We start from the raw sequence: 18,134 nt of genomic DNA on the forward strand, positions 1-18,134 counted from the left end.
TACAAAGTGCCGTAGTTTGCATTTATTTCCTGAATGCTTTATATATTACCTATTTTACTGGCTGGGGATTTTGACTCCGAAAATTTTTGTAGAACTATATATCTTGAGAAGCATGATATCCTTGTTTATGAAAGTGTATTCATCAAATATAACCCACCAAATTATAAAGAACATAAAGTATAAGAAACAATAAAAAGTCCTGATATGTCTTCCTAATACGAACACCGTACCTCCGTGATGATCTCACGCCCAAGGAGATTATTGAGTCTAAGAAGCTGACCAAATCAACTGTTTTTTGTTTTATCCGATTATAAAATTAATGTAATACCCCATGGGTGTCAAACATAAGGTCCAAGGGTAGGATCTGGGCCACTTGGAGGTTTCTTAAGGCTTGGGAGATAAATTTACCTTATTAAAATAAATGAGTTAATTAACTGTAATTGTCTAGAAAAAACTGAAATTCCTATAGTGTTCGCTTGGTGCAAAGGGTTTTGTACTCGTAGATAGCATGAAAGCAACACTGTGGCAGCAGGTTGATTTGTATCTTATCTGCAGATGGTTGACAATAGAAAAGCTCTTCTAATTTTTCCAAATAATATGCCGGATCACGGGATATATTTAAGATAATTGTGGAATCTCGAAATAGATTAAAAACTACCACAGTCACTTCAAAGAACCTCCTATAGAATCCCCTATGATCTAGGTCAATTGGCAATGGAGTAACTTGGGGCTTCAAGGCCGATTTAAAACCACCAACGCCACTTTAACAACCATAAATGACCCATCTTAAATTCCCAAGGCAACCAATGATTTACATATACTTATTTTTTTAAATAATTTTATACTTTTTTGACAGCGGCTATCTATATTCAAAGAAGATAGATAAAGGAGCTACAAATCCTTATACAGGTCAGTCCCGTCTGTAGATGAGATAGATTAGTATAATTGCCGGGAATTTTCAGGAGATTTTTTCATGGTCAATATTCCTTTGTCAATTAACTAGAGGGCAATCTTCCTAAAACCATAATTTAGACGATGTTTCTATAGTTTATTGGTGAGTTAAGTTAATGTTTGTATGAGTAAGTCATCAAATTCAGATCTAGACTACAATTTGAATTGATATTGATATTTTGGATGACCACAAGGCCTTCATCGTGCAGCAATGATTAGCCATGTCTGAGACCTTATGAGTATGTATATTTTTAGTTTCCACCCAGTATTTTATTTTGACGATATTTGTAAGTATTTATATTTTTCCAAAATGGAGATCAACCAAAACGGAGTTCTCTAAATATGTTTAAGATTTTTTTCTTTACTTTTTAAATACATGTGTACACATATATTTATAAACATACTGCCTCAATAAAAACTGAATTAATTTCTCGTAAATTAACCTTAATGGATTTTTTTTTACTGGAAGCTTTTGCTCTATTTTTTTCGAAACTAAGTATATGTTTCCTTATTTATATATGTGGATATGCGATTATGCTTCCACCTTCATATCATTATGTATATAAATAAATATAGGAATTTATAATCCGTCTAAAAGTTGTTAATTCATCAAGAAAGGAGCTTTTTTATATTAAAAAAAACGACTCAAAAAAAAAAATTTATGACGTGTTTAACACGATTGTTTAAAGGGGTTCGACAAGTCTTAGAATGTTATTACAATGAATATTTAAGAGGTTCTTAGGCATTTTTTTGTAAATATCCACTTTGAACTTTTTATCGCAATATATATGACTGTTTAGGTCAGATTAAATACTCTTTAATGGACAAAGGATGCCAAGAGACAGGAGATTGTCGTTCTAGTCCACGTTGGTCACGCGAACATCATGAAACATACTCCAAGTTAGCAACCAGATTGTTTGGAGGATCAGGAAGTTTCTTTCTCGGTATCTCGTTTTCCACGGGATTTAGCAAGGGCTTTAAATTTATTATTTTCCCTGTTCATTACAGGATCAATAGTGAAAGATTGTTTATCATTGAAGAAAGTGATCCTGTTTCCATGATGTTTAGGATCATTCAGGATGTGTTTACAGCGTTGAAAACATGTGTTTTTTGTATATTACTAAGTAATGGTAGTTTCTGAAGCCATAAAGACGTATGTCTACCATCAATTTGTACAACTCTTGACACTATAGACTTGACCAGGGTTTTTTCTTGGGCATCTCAATCATTTTCACTTTTGGATGAGCTTCAAAGGCCTCTCCGACAGCTTATGGAGTTAGTTAGGTTGGTTTACCACTTTGAGGTTTGTCTTCAATATTATTTCTAGCTTCAAGTTGTTTCCTCACCATCTAGATCGTCTGGTTGCTGACTGAGAGTATGATCATTTTTGCACACTCGGTATCTCTCCTCAAAAAAAGTTGAGGAAAAAAATCAAAAAATAGTTTTTCCATATATGGAATTATTTTTTAATCTTTGTCAATAATTACTCACAGATTAACAAAGGAGTATACGAACTAAACCAAGCAACTCTAATAAAAGCAACAGAAACACAAAAATTAACACATGACAGCAAAATACATTCTTCACTTTTATTTTATTGAGGTCACGCTGTTTTATATCTAGTCATGAAAATCCTTCATGTTAAAAAAGATACTGAAAGTCAAGATGGTAACACTTACAATTTAAATACAGTTTAGAAAGAGAGCAGCTGAGATTTCATGACGTTTCATTGGACCGCTGATGAGAGGAAAAAAGAAATTAACAAGACCATAGGCAAGGATTACTTTTATGTGGATGTCCTGGTAATTTAAAAAAATAGTTTGGAGGAGAAGAGCTTACCTCTCATGATGAAACATCATGACAGCTACAAACAGCTGTGACGACGGAGGAGGGGAATAAATAAATAAGCCAGACACATCTCCCTCTTTTATGAGCACACGCAATTGTTTCATTAGTTTTTCTAATATATCAATAACAGCTTGTATGTAATGGAAAAGGAAGTTCACTCTTCAGGCTATTAACTCCAAAAAAAGGGGATAGCTAAAAAATACTTACGATTCACATCATTTGCTATATCAGAGTTACTCTAGTATCAAGTAGCCAGATTATTTTTAATTTTCCTTAGAAAATTGCATTTCTAATAGACTGTGATATATGCCGTGGTTCATACAATTTGTCAACCTGGTTTGTGAAAACTAAAAAAAACAAAGAGAACGTGGTAGTCTACACAGTTTGAATATTGTTTCAGAGGAGAATAGCTAATATCTTACGATGTTTTAATAGATTACCTGCAAGCAACTGCAATAAACATGAATTATACACAAGTTGATGTTGAATGTTGATCCTCAAGTCTACTCTGAGTCCAACAAGGACTTTCACTTATAACTCCCGAGCAAATATTCGTTATTGCTCTCCGTCCTTTATGAGCACTTTAATGAATCATTGTTTTATACATATTTAGATGTTCTTCTCAAGAATGAAATAACATTGATCAAAGCTATGGAAAATAGAAAATCATGTTTAGGTTGCAATTATAAAAAGTAGTTCTCGTTTTGTAGGACATATTTGATACAATTCTAGATGTATGAGTAGTCTGTGACGGTCAGTTCTAATTGAAGGAAGCCTATTATATATCTGACAATTAGAGAAATATTTTCTTTAAAAGGACTTTAAAAAAACTCTTAAAAACTGGGGGTTGTAAAATAATTTAAAATGATTACAATTAAACTATTTCTGGGTCTCTTATTAGATGAAAAAACTTTGAAGGTCCATATACCACCAGACCCTCCACATTTGTTATTAATTTATGAGCTATAAATTACTTTTAATTCGCAGAATTAACTATAAAAGTTTGTGACATACAATGTGGTAGATGAAGGAACAGACATTTAAAAATAAATTCACCACAACCTCCTCTTGATATTGGATTTTTCTTTTTGAAAAATATATACTTGTTTCATAGCGGAATATAGTGGTTATGGAAAGTTGATATCGATATTTTGTCAGTTTGTTTTGTCTTTTCCATGGAAACATTTGTATGGTTGAGTATCAACCATTAAAAAAACTGGGACTCAACCATAAAACTCCACATTTTACTAGCAAAGAATCGTTAATTTTATTGTTATATTTTTTTGCAAGAAAATTAGTATTTTTAAGTAAAGGCGTTGTTCTTTTTGTCAAAACGGTCATTCCGCAATTCCTTGTAAAAGAAACATTTCCAACAATGGGTTTCTTTTTAAAGCTTATTTTATGTATATAATTCAATCCCGAAATATCAACATTTATAGTATATCAACATAAAAATAATCTTAAAACAAAAATCAAGAAATTTTAGAAAAATCCCTATTTTTTTTTAATAATTGATATATTTTGTACAAGTTGCAATGTCTAAACAAGTTACAACTAGTATAAGAAAATTGTACAAGTTGCAATTTATTTGACTTAAAATGAATTATTTAATTAAAGCATTGGTCATTCTTATACATTGAAACTATTGTTTTACTTGGATTTATTAGAGTAACATAATTATTATGTATCTAAAAGTAATCTACCTGTGGGAATTTAAACTTTATAACTTGCCATAAAATACTTATATCCTATTAATCTGTATTTAAAATAGTCAAAAATTACACTATTTATGGAATATTCAATTATTTTTCATTGCCCTCATTCTAAGTACTGTAAATACTTTATTTATTATCATTCATCTTATTTTGTGGTTCTAACTTGTACATTTTCTTATACAAGTTACAACTTGTACACAGCAAATAAAATCCATACAGCTCAATATTGCATATACACATTCGAGTTTATTATAGTCTATGTATACGAAATATTTTGGATATAGTTTATAACCTTTATTTGATTTAAGAGACTTTAAAATCTTCTTCTATTGGGAGGATCAATTTCGTCTACTTTAAGTGCAATTTGCCCATACCACATATTTTATAAACATATTTGACTCAACTATTGGCTTATTAGTCAAATTACTGCGATGAGTTATGATGCTCACGAATTTTAGCTATAGTTTAGCACCTTCATTTGATTTTAGAGACTTATATTTCCGCCAATATGACTCCTTTCAAATATATATAGTATCTATCAATTTCTCATTCTTCTTTTGAGACAATCAGTTTTTGCTACTTTAAGATTGCAATTTGCGACATGCACAAAGGATTAATAAGATGAGTTTGTTGATAGAAATTGGGGATATTTAATCGAAGAATACAAATCTAATTCACATTAAATTTTTAGAAAAGTCATACTTCTTGTTTTGTGTGCTTACGGTCCACATTTATGTAAATAATAATAAACTCCAAATCCTTCTCATTTCAGGACACAAATCCACCAATCCTTGCACGAACAGCACTTTCTACAACTCTGAAGAAACAGAAAACTGCCCTTGTATGAATTACACAACACGAGCTGTTGGCCCGTGGTCGGAATGTATTCTGGAGCATGACTTAAACGATGATGATACAGGGACCCTAAATAAGGACAAAGGAAGTTTTTTGAGTAGGAAAAATGAGAAATCACCATCCAATAAGATTTGTGGAGTGGGGCATCGATATCAACGCCTAGAGTGCTATGATGAAAATTATTTTATGTCTGATATGAAGTAAGTAAACATTGGTTATAATGCATTTATTTTTTGTCAGAATAAGAGGTCTTTACCAAAAAGAAAAATAATTGGATATAATATTAAGTAAAAGCTCAATTAATAGTTTTAATTTTAACATTATTTAAATTAGATTTTTTAATATATAGGCTCATTAATTACCACGGATATACTTAAATGTGTTTATTTCCAAAAAAGTACCAACGAGAAATGTATCAGACTACAAATTATTCACAAAACACTGCCAGTTTGTAAAATAAGAATAATCTATCACTCAAGGGGGGGGGGGGAAAGAAGGGAAAAGACGTCAATAGACTTCCATGTATCTAGAGTGTCATAACTCAAACTTATACTTGAGCAAAATACTCACAAAAATAAGTCCAATTGAAAATTCACAATTCTAGTATTTAGAAGGGATTTTACTTGTTGATCTACGTAATAAATGCCACAATATTGTAGTTATTCACCTGAAAAGTTTCAAACCTCAACGTGAAGATAGCAACACCCGTGAATGATAGCTAGTCACATCTATATAGCATCTGTTAACAATGTTTTAACCATTTTAAACGCGCAGTTGTTATATAACAGTCGTTTGAGTGAGTTGCTGAGATTGTTTTTTTTTTTTTTGTTTTTCTAAAGGACAACATCGAGGTTCGAGCTGTCATTAAATATTTATTTTTGAATGTGTAACCTTGTAATAGGTTCATACAATAGCAGACATATACAGGCTAGTTGTGTTAAAATTTGACGCATTTGAGTCAATCTAACTCATAGTAATTGAGGCAATAAATAAAAATTGTCTCGAAAACAATTATTTTGCAAAGAAAAACGCCAAATACTGTTTGGACGGGTTAGAGAGATGAGGGCATCGCTCAGAGAAGTGTGTAGATTTATAAGGAGACTATGTTGAAAAATTAAAATTCAGAAAAAATGAATGTATCTTTCTTAGGTCGGAAAGCCTTCAAACCACCCTACTGCTTCTTGTTTCCTGACTCCATACGTGTTTTTTTTTTAATATAAGTAAATAAATATTTGATAACCATCTATGACGATATAATCAAACAACAGCAACACATAACTAAATTACATGGGACTTAACAGATATCCAATATTTTTCTCATTCTTATCAAGTCTTTCCAATCATATTACATACATATAAGCAAAGAAAATTAATTTTATTAGTCTCAATCCTCACCACTTCTCAGAAGGGAGACACATAAACTCTATGTACATAAACAGAGTGAGCTCCCTTCTCCTTTTAAGGAGAGATTTAAGAGATAGAGATCTATACAGTAGAAAAAGCAGCGTTCGTTGAACTCTTATTTATTCTTTACTCTAATCATAGGTACTGTGGTGGAAAGGCATTTATTGAGAAATCGTGCATTGTGGTGTGTCCCATGGATTGCCATATGAGTCCTTGGAGTGATTGGGGACTCTGCGACTCCAATTGTGGTCCTGGATTGAAGAACCGTACGTCTAAGGTAAGGTTTTATACACGAATCAAATTTAGAAATAAAATCATTTTTGATGAAGAAAAATATATATCAAAAAAACTTTTGTCAACTTTATTTGCCACCTATGGCCAGTGGTGGTGTATACATAGTATATGACCCACTGATATGTAAAAATAAAAGAAACATTGTGTGACTTCTTCCTTCGTTTGATTAGGGATGTGTTATAATACTTAAAATAACATATCAAATCAAAATAGCAGTTTGTTAATTTATTTTCGACAAATTTAGTGTATCTAGATTAACATATTTTTAAGTGGCAGCATCTCAGCTGTTGTTTTTAGAGACACACATAAAGAAATAATACAGAACATAAATGAAATTCTATTGAGAGTTTTTGATACTTTTTGAATTTATCAGAGATGACTAGATCTGCGATTGCAGACTGCAGTCTTGGACCGTTGATCGATATTTTAGCATCTCGTCTCCTTTAATGGAACTCTATTTTTTGGCCTTTCTTTATGGATCGATTTTTTATCAGTATCACTTTATGGAGTGATATTTACCCGATAGAACCGGTTTTTTTCGGCTCAATATATACTGTATAAATATAAAATTCAGAATCCATCCATCCATATATTATAAATTGAAATTATAGTCATAAAACTTAACTATACATATAACAACTTGAAATTTAAATATGTTTTTAATTAACCAAAGGATAAGTTCTATGATAATTCTTAGTTCATTACGACCATATTTGAATGGACTTCTGTTTTTTTTCCAAGAAAAAGAACCAGAAAATGATACGGGGAATCAAAGGAGTATACTTTTAAATTGATCATTCATCCCAAGAGATGCTCAAATTCAGAGTTATGTATTTCAGGAGGGACAACTGAATAAAAATTTCTCCGAGCTATCTATATTTAAACATTGCATGGCGTCCTTGTACTATGCGCACAATTGGAAAACACATCACGGCATAACAATTTATATATAAAATCAATTTGGATCGAATTTTAAATAAGGCCAATTTTTTAGACCGAATAGTTTTTTTTAATGCTCCTTTAGTTGGTCAGATGGAGTTTTACTGATTAAGTATGAATAAACATTATTGTATTACAATTACTCTATCTGACCAAGGAAAGGTCATTGAAATCCATAGATAGTGATGTAATTCGTCAGTCTTTTTAAGCAGGCCAGTTTGTTTTTTTTAAATTGGTAATCTTAAAAATGAATTTTCCTTTCCTTAGTAGTGGTCATTATTATTTCATTCCTGAGTAGTGAACATCCTTTTCTAAATAGATTCAAATATATTCAAACCCCGATTGAGCATTCGTGTGTAAACCTGCTGATTTCTTGTGGAGTTATAATTCTAAGTCCTTGTTGGACTCACTTTACCCTAGTCAAAGCTGATCTCCTAAAAAAACATTCCTCATATTGTCAGGGTTACCATATTGATTTTCGGTGTCTTTTTTTTCCTTTTAACTTGCCCCTTGTGCACACGATTTTCATCACAGGCCATGTCCATTACGTATATTTTCTTTTGTAAGAACAACTGAATATCGATCCTACGCACATTGAGTTTAAAGGAATAATTCATACCAAACGTGATATTCATAGAGCCCCGTCCTTCCCTCCTAATGGTTCTTTTAGACCTATCTTGATCCAATTTTTCTATGAGATCCATTAGAGAAACGAATCAAATTTAAAGAACCGAATTATTTCTATCCGACAAAAATCAGACTGGTCTAGGATTTCTAGACTGAAACTGCACATTAATATTAACCATGGTAATCAATAATCAATCGGAACAACTATATAAATCACAAAACCTTTCACAAATAGAAAGTAACTTTCTAAATATTCAGAAACAGTTGTATTGGTGTTGATTTGTTTGTTTTCTTAGCAAATATCCAAAATAAATAAATAAATTCCAATATTTTAAGTACCAACTCCTCGTTCGTATCGGAATTGTTATAAATCTTTTTAGACTTTTATTTTTTTGTATATTTAAAAAAAATAACTAATTTCGCTACTTTTTTATATATATTTTTCCACTCCTTCCATACAGAATATAAATTACTTATATTTTCGGTGATAATAACTAGAAAAAGAAAAAACTTCTTTATATTCAAACCTCGTTTCAAATATTAAGAAACTTACTTTTATTTTCTGTTGCTTTGATGGGGCACACATTTACGGGTGTTTCTTGGTATATACCTATATATATTAAGTAATGTATATGGTGGTATAAAAGCCTAAAATAGAAATAAACGACGTTTAAAGTAGAGGATACCTTTTGTTTTAGACAAACTAGTCCTATGCATTTGAAATGCCACAAAATTTTGGACATAAATTTGTAACTAGGTCTTGTGGATTTTTGATTTTTTTTAATCTTAACTTAGACCCACCAAATTTGAACTCAGCGTGCCTATTAGTGTTAAGTATCAGTTTGATAATTGTTGACTAATCTGAGACCATTGTAACTACTTCAATACTTTATAAAAGTTCGGCCTGGACCGGTCTCATATATAAGTATAGGCTTATTCTATGGGTGAATTGTCGATGACATTAATTGTGTTTCAGAATTATGAAGGGAAAAAAGCTGTGCGCCAAAGATCAGCTTATCATATTCAAACAGAAAAGAGGAATACTGATCTATTAGTGTATATAATGATTTTTAGTTGAACAAATTAATACTGTCATTTAAAAAGGTTCGTTCTGGACTTGTCTGAACGAAAAATTGACCTTAACACTAGTAATTACGTCATTCATATTTGAAAGATTATTATATGAAAATATGAGTAAAATAGACAAACCTCTCTGTAAAGTAACTCACTTAAAATAATCTTGTTCATTTGAATTAATCTCTTTTAAAACTCGGTTTTGACACATTCTGTAGTTGAATTGTTAATGACATGAGTTTTGTTGCAAAATAATGATCATCGAATTACAATAACGTCAAATGAAGTTAAATTTGTTACATAAATCTAATTTGTACAACTCCTAAATCCAAATAGAGATCAAAATTATATTTCCTTCAGTATATTTTGAAACGCAAAAAAATCCGTTTAGAAAATCGGTTAGATTGGTCTTACAAAGAAATCAGACACATTTAAAATTACGGACAGATTATATAAATGAAATATTTACAGTTCTATTTTAAAATTATGAATATTAACCTATAATGACTTCACTTGAAGTGTACCGTGTTGCGTAAATCATATTTGGACAGCTCCCATGTAAAGATAGGGGGACTCTGTCTATTGAGGTCGAAAAAAATTGGTCTAGATTGCTGTATAAGAAAAACTCGTCCCGGTCTTTAAAAAAATGCCTGTTAAAGAAGTTCGGTCCGGATAGCTCTAAAATATCAGCCGACAGAACACTGGTAATGACATTATTCATGATATAATGTTTATTATATAATAATGAGGGTGAAATCAACCTATCTGGAAAGAACCCCCCCAAATAAATAATTACTCAAATGAATGTCGCTGAGATGACACTGACGGAAAATAATTCGCTCAAATAAATACATGGATATAGAGAGAGTCTATAGATGTCAACTATATTTGTAGAACTCATAAGTAAGATTTAAAAAGAAAATTGCCTCACAAATTGAAAAAGATTAAACTTTGGTAAAAGGTTTGGACCGAAATATCGATATAGACAAAATCAATCAAAACCAAAGGGTATAAAAAATCAATCTTCCACCTTGTCTCAACACTAAATAGTCATGACGTATTAAGTGAGACGAGGGAATCGACTGTTGAGAACAAAATACAATGAGTATTTTAGTGTTAGCAACCTAACGCCGTAATCAAAGATAATTTGTTCCCAATACCTCGGAAGAAAAGTTGACAAAAATATTGATTTTTTTTTTCTTCACAATAATTTGTATTCTATTATACCAACAATAGTGATGTGGATTTTATGACCGTTTGAAATTTGTTTCTTGTAGAAAAAGGGACCGTTTCAACAATTCATTGTTGAAACTCTCCCCATTTTCTCCAAGAAGGTGTCAATAAATATATACTACTAATATAACTTTTTTTTCTTATACTTAAAACAGATTCTACGTCTACCCACAGAAGGAGGACGGCCTTGTCCTGGACCCACGGTACGTTTATACTTAATAGATTTTGATAAATTACTTTTCTTATGATTATTTTTTTCTTTATTTTTGAAAGATTCACATTTGATGAATCCTTCAAAAAAAAAAAAAAATGTTAAATCTGTATAAGTTTCAAATTTCTTCAAGTGTCAGCAAAATTGGTTTAGGCATCTACTTGTGTATATACTATGTATGAATATAGAAAGTAATTCGAGAGGAAGTAATCGACTCTATTGACAGATTGATTCATATGATTGAAAATATTACATTATTTACTATGAAGAGTCATATACCGGGTGCGTATTTGAAAACTAGACAATTTGAATGTAGATTTAAAAAAAGTCTTCTTTTTGTTTTTAATTATCTAAAAAATGCATTTTCTTTTCCTTAGCAGTTGTCATTATAATTGCATTCCATTAATAGTGAACAACATTTTATGAATAGATTCAATTATATTCAAAACCTGATTAAACATTCGCGTGGGCCCAATTATTTTTTATTTTTAATTATTATTGCATTTACTCTATCTGATTGTCTATTGAAGTCCTTATACTTGTACATTTCCTTATCTAGGAACGCCTGGGGCGTAACCTACGCACATTGAGTTCACGAGAATACTTTCTTCCGAACACGTTGTCCATTGAGCTAAATCGTTCCCTTATTAGAATTATTGTGATCATAACATTGGACACAACGTTATTATCCTGTATCTTGCAACATCTCCTCCGAAAAGAAACAGAAAAAAGGTCCAACATCAGTTGACAGTTAGCCAGTTTATCTTCACATCTAAATAAATACTATTCAATTATAGTTGATCATTGTTCACAGCAAAATAAAAACTAATTTGTATCCAACCAATCAACGTTCAGAACACTGATTAGGTGAAAAGAAGCAGAAACATCCACAGCTGACAACTAAATACACTGTATATTTTTGTGCTAGTGAGACAATGCTGTGTCTAATATAGTTTAAAAGAGTGATCGTTGTGCAATGATCTAAGTCGTTGCATTTTAATTTCGAAAACTAGGGAGCTACTTTAACTAAACTTTTGTACAAATGTGGGCACATGGGTTCTGACCCAAGCTCTGACAGGTGAAAATAATGTAATTGCAGCCCAAGGCATGGAGTTCAAATGCAGATCAATCAACATAAGGTTAAAGTGCTTCGAAATTGGGTACCTTGCTCCGGCAGGCCATAGGCTCGACACATGGCCAGAAGGAAAAGTTGAGAGGGTTGATATATGACGAGAATAGTGTCTGCATTCTTTTCGACAGGTATTGAATGTGGGTCCCCAAAAAGGACTTTGCTGGTTGTGACTCGTATTGATGATAATACAGTCGTTAATGACTGTTTTGACGTTTTAAATTGTCGACCTACTTGCTTAAGTTAAGTTTCGGATCTCTGTTGGTGTGTATTTAGTGCCGTAGAGCAGCAATTTATATTTTTTCATCTCTTTGTGAGGCCATTTTTCAGTTGATTGTGTTAATTTTTTTTTTTTTTTTTTTTTTTTTTTTGGAGGGGGATTGTCAATACACACAGTCTGTCAGCTCCCAAGAGGAATTATCAATTCCTCTACGTGTGTTTTTGTTATTCATTTCTCTTATAAGTGTCCATATTCCACTTACGCACCCGGTATGTACATTTGAAGAACTGAAGAAAGATTTTATTTGGCAATTTTTTCATTACATGTATTTATGTTCAAAATATTTAACATACATATATATATATCTGAAGAATTTTTGTCCTTCGTTTTCTATAAGAAACTTTTGAGTTTGATGAAGAATTCTAAAAAGTTGTAATTATTCATATAAATATTTAATTAAAGATCTCCTATAATTTTTAACACTTGAAGCTGTACCTACTAAAGAATTTTAGGTATTCTTCAACTATTTATTTAGATATGTGCCCCATCAACACAAAAACAAACTAGAATTATTTTTAGTATTATTTCTAATTTAAAAACTAACGGAAGTTATTTGTTACACTATAAGACACCGTTTTTCAACTCCTGAATTGGATCCAGGAAAATTGCCCAGGAGAAAATTTTCACAGAAAAAATTGCCAGAGTAGAAAAAATCCCATTACTACTAACAAAATCACAATTCCTCAGCCAAGAACTTGTTTTATTCAATGGCAGGGCTACCAATTTGGATAAAACCAACACTGCCACTTCGAAAAGCAGTAACACTACCCCCCAAAATGAACCCGAGGCTCATGGGTTGATTAAAGCTATGGCAAAGACACTAACCAGTCTAAAAACCATGGACCTAGTGTACATTTTAAAGCATTTGAAAAGGGCCTAAATGCTTTGTGAAGTGTTGGTGGTGGTTTTTAACCTGATTGGTGGCCTTATCGTAGCATTTATCAGCTCATGGGAAAGGAGTTTACTTTGGAGCTTTTGAAAGGGGATTATGAGGCCGATAAAGTGGGTTTTAACTTGATTCGTGTCCCTAGCGTAGTCTTAAACGATCAATGGCTTTAATTATTTGGAAGGGGCTTAAATGCTTTGTGAAGTATTTGCGGTGATTTTTAACCTGCTTCGTGGCTCTGCAGGATACATGTTTTGAGCCGAGGTAATTTATTTGATTTTGTTAGTAAATGAAGGAAAATTTTCCCCATGGTAATTTTCCACAGCAGCAATTTTCCATTGTCAATTTCCTCGAAGGCAAATTTTCTTTGCTTGCTATAACTAATTAAATAAGAAATTTGTTAAACTATAAAACACAGTTTTTAAACGCCTCACTGTATGGTTAATGTGACAAATTTCATTTTTTTTATATCCATGAATTTAAACATTTATTTGATCAAATCAGTTTTTTTTTTTTAAAGGGTTTTAATTGAGATGAATTGCAATTAAAGTGGCCAAAATTAATTGACATAATAAAAGAAATTGACGTTGAAAGATTTTATAGTTGAACAGAGCCATATTGGATCAATATATACCTCTTAAATAATTAAAGGTTATAAACTCGTGTTTATTTTAACTCGTCCCAGTAATAGGTATAATAAGCCTATAATTGACTCAAATACAGCTTTAAGATATTTGGAATCAATGTTGGTGCATATACCGGTAGTTGCATAAATACGCGGACTATTTGTGGCAAATAATTAAATGTGTAATAAAATTCGTATGGCGTATTTTTTTTGAGAATGATAAAAAAGAGAATTTATTCAGGTATAAAATTTAATATGATTACTGAATATAACCGCCATCAGCTGCTATTACACCCTCCTAGCGCCTACGGAAGGCCTTGCACACATTGATGATGTAATGGTCTTCCATGGCTACCCATTGCTCATTGACGCTGGCCTTCAATGAGTCTAAATTCGGGTGGCGGGTAGCACAGGCCTTCTTCTCAATTTGCCACCACACAATGTAGTCAAGGGGATTCAAATCAGGCGATTTAGATGGCCAAATGTTTTTGTTCCAAAATAGCATGTTGGCAGCGAGCCAATCCTGACTCATTCCAGAGGTATGGGCAGGTCTTTCAGATCTTTTCCCTCCTTGACAAGCTTCAGGACCTAGAACACAGTAGTCCTGGATAGTCTTGTGTCCTTGATTATCTCCTTGACGGACCTACCGGGGCGGAGGAGAGTGGCTACCATATGACGTTTGGCCTCGTCATTCATCGTAAACGACTTTATTTGATGCGAGTAAGAAAAACAAAAACAAAGCCAAAAAATTTACCGAGCTATTTGTGCTGGAATTTTTTATTTCCAGTCACGGAACGTCGAGATATAAGCGTTTAAAAATTAGTCCACGTATTTATGCAACTACTGGTATATGAAGACAAAAAAAATAATTTAGGGTTTTCTCATTTTCCTGATATTTGTTCCATATTGATTTTATGTTACCCCACGACCTATTTAATAATACAAACTCATTCATACACTTCCAGGCGGAATATTCAACCTGCAACTACCCTTGTGAAAACTTCCGTTGGCACTCTGGTCCCTGGTCCGAATGTCTCATATCTGGTGGATCCACCTGTGGTGAAGGTATCAAACAAAGAAGCGTTCGTTGCGTACAAGACGCAGAGGACAACAAGGACTCCTCTACTTCTGTTCCGGATGAGTTTTGTGATCAGGAAGATAAACCCTCAGAGAGGGAGTCTTGCCATTTGTTTTGTTCGGGAGAATGTGCCTATTCGGAATGGAGTGGATGGTCGGAGTGCAATACCGGGAGTAGCAGCAGTAATGGGGCCTCCAATAACTCCCGACGGAAACGGAAACCAAAAACTTCGAAAGTAAGACCATAAATTGAACATATATATTTTATTTATTCGAATAGAAATTTGTTAATAATATATTTCTACAAGTTACCCCTTCTAATAAATATTAAAAAAGAGTTTATTAATAGTGAAACTTATTCTTTTTTTTTTATTTTTTTTTTTGTCAAATAAAAAGTTACATTTATTTTTAATTTAATTTATGAGATTCTCTTTGAATACGACTTTTACTTCTTCAATTTTTTATTTTATTTTTGTAAAATGCATATATTTTCATAAAGAAGGGAGACAGAAAAATTCTCCGCATTTTATCTTTTTTTTTTTTTTCTTGATATATTAGTATTTTATTTTAACAAATTATTTTTTATATTACTCGTATTTTCATTTGCTTTTTTACGCTTCCTCTAATAGAGTAGAATAATTAGTGGATCATAAACTGTCTTCTAAATATACAGGGTGCTACAGGATAAGTTTTACTTTTTTTTGCATAATGATGGTACATATATAAAGCTTTGTTTTGCATAGTTTTGAAAGTGATATCCGACAAGTGAACCTCCCCCATTGTCGATATATTGGTATTTTAATTATCATTGATTTTTTCGGCACAAATACTTTTGCTATAAGCAATATTTGTTGTAAAATAAGTGTTGATAGTTATATCATTATATGATTAATTATTGGCAATTTTGCAAAAATCTAAAAAATGTTGATTTTCCAGCATGAATCCAGTTTTAATTACCCAATTTGTACAAACTGTTATTTTAGCGCTGTAGGATTATTACTAGTTGAGTTATTTGCGTTTTGAATCATCGAATATTACTTCAACACATAAAAATGTTGTTCGGGTCACTATTTAAAAAACTTTCCACTATTTACCCGAATATAAAAAACATAAAACTTAAAAACTATTTAAAATTCTTATCAAAACTATCCATGATTAATATTGATCTCTTAGACATATTATCAATCCCTTGAGGCATTGTTTTTTTATTAGTTCTTACATTATTCATGACTGACGTTACTTTTGCTAACAAGGTTTCTATTTTGAATTTTTATGAGTGACTTGAAGCCGTTGTCACTAGCCAATCAACCTTTGTAATTCGACAGTTTAATTTTATTCTGTAGAAAGCCCCTATAATTGACTCAAACCTATCTATGGAAATTTGACATAATGTGTAACACTCTGGATGAAAAATCCGGGGCTTAACAAAGAAAATACGCGTTGTGTCTTTCAAAATTGTGTTTTTAGAAATAACTAAATATAAAGCGAATTTAACAATATAGAGATAATTATAATTTAAAATAAATAAAAAGAACACAATTTTGAACGAAAAATAACGCATTTACTTTTTTAGGGCTGGCAATTGTTTGAGCATACATAATTTGTGCTTTATTTAGTACATATTTCATTTTTTAGAATTTATAGTCGAAGGTTTTGTGCTGTTTTTTTTTTTTTTTTTTTTTTTTTTTTTTTTACGAAAAAAAAATCAAAAACAAATAGATATAAGTATGTTCCACAGTGGTTTTCAAAAGATAATTTATGGTTATGATACTTCTACTATCCTACTTCATTCCCTGAAGTTTATTTATGGTTACAACGTAATAATATATCTACATGTTTAACATACCTTTTAATTTTATAAATCTGTTTTTCCCTAATTTATAACGTAATTTACTCAACTTCAAGAGAGAATTTCTCAATATATATTTGCAACAAAAATACCTCTTTACTAGTGTACGGACTTGGTCCGGAACCGACCCCAGGCTTGATCTTAAGAGATAGTTTGTAGACCAATCTGAACCGACATTTTCCTTTGGGGAAGTCCTCCAGAGCGAACTTTGCTAAACCAAACTTGGACCGAATAGATGGTCTCACAAAAATACTCCCAGTCTCTGAACACACCAAAGCCTAACAAACCAACAAGGAGCCATGCTCCCATCTCTGTTACCTGTCCAAACGTGTAGTACTCGGCGTTTTTAATAATAATTGTTGACGATACATGTTTTGTATGTACCTCAATTACTCCAAGTTGGATTGATTTAGACGCATCAAAGTTCAACACAACAAGCCTTTATGGGCATGTCTGCTTTAGTTTGAATCTATTACAAGGTGACACTTTCAAAACCAAATATTGAATGACAGCTACATACTCGAGTTGTTCCTTTCTCAAAAAAACAAACAAAACAAAAAACACTCACATCAACTAGACGGTTATATAAAAACTGCGTTCAAAATGGCAGAAACTTTGGTGACTAATGGTCAACAGATGGTAGATAGATGTGACTAGCTTTTATTTGTGAATGGCCTCATTTTCACGTTGGAGTTGGAAACTTTTCTGACCACCCTTCAATTGTATGTTATTGATGGGGTTGTAAATCTTAGCTTTCCATATTATTCTTTCTTTTTGCAGGAGAGAACATATAAGTATCAAGTGTAAGGACGAATGCTCGTAAATGACGGAGTGTAACGCTGAGAAGTTATACGTCCAAGTCCTTCATGGACTTGGATTAGAATTGAGAATTGACAACGAAGTCATTTCTACATTTCATTGAAACAATGTGGGACTTGTTTTTATACCATTCAGGTTATTGCTGCTCGCTTCTAATTTATTGAAACGTCACGAGAGCTAAGCTGTTCTTCTCTCTAAAATTCTTCAAATTGTCGTAGATTTTTGGTTGTTTCTTTTATTTAAATAAAATGGCATTTAATATTATTAGAGTCTCTGCTTATAAATCCTCATCGTTACTCTTTGTCACTCATGAGGCCT

At 31.9% G+C, this 18,134-nt stretch overlaps 1 protein-coding gene across 2 annotated transcripts in view; it reads left to right on the plus strand.

The window, feature by feature from the left end:
• Positions 1-18,134, plus strand: part of LOC121126140 (thrombospondin type-1 domain-containing protein 7A) — a 286,559-nt gene that overhangs the window by 222,210 nt on the left and 46,215 nt on the right. For both annotated transcript variants that reach the window (XM_040721441.2, XM_071891671.1), the window contains exons 12-15: positions 5,287-5,569; positions 6,915-7,050; positions 11,096-11,143; positions 15,037-15,384. In XM_040721441.2, the coding sequence (XP_040577375.1) occupies positions 5,287-5,569; positions 6,915-7,050; positions 11,096-11,143; positions 15,037-15,384 (815 nt within the window). The remainder of the gene's footprint in view (positions 1-5,286; positions 5,570-6,914; positions 7,051-11,095; positions 11,144-15,036; positions 15,385-18,134) is intronic.

The sequence above is a fragment of the Lepeophtheirus salmonis genome, chromosome 11, assembly GCF_016086655.4.
Source record: "Lepeophtheirus salmonis chromosome 11, UVic_Lsal_1.4, whole genome shotgun sequence".
Taxonomy (NCBI): Eukaryota; Metazoa; Arthropoda; class Copepoda; order Siphonostomatoida; family Caligidae; genus Lepeophtheirus; species Lepeophtheirus salmonis.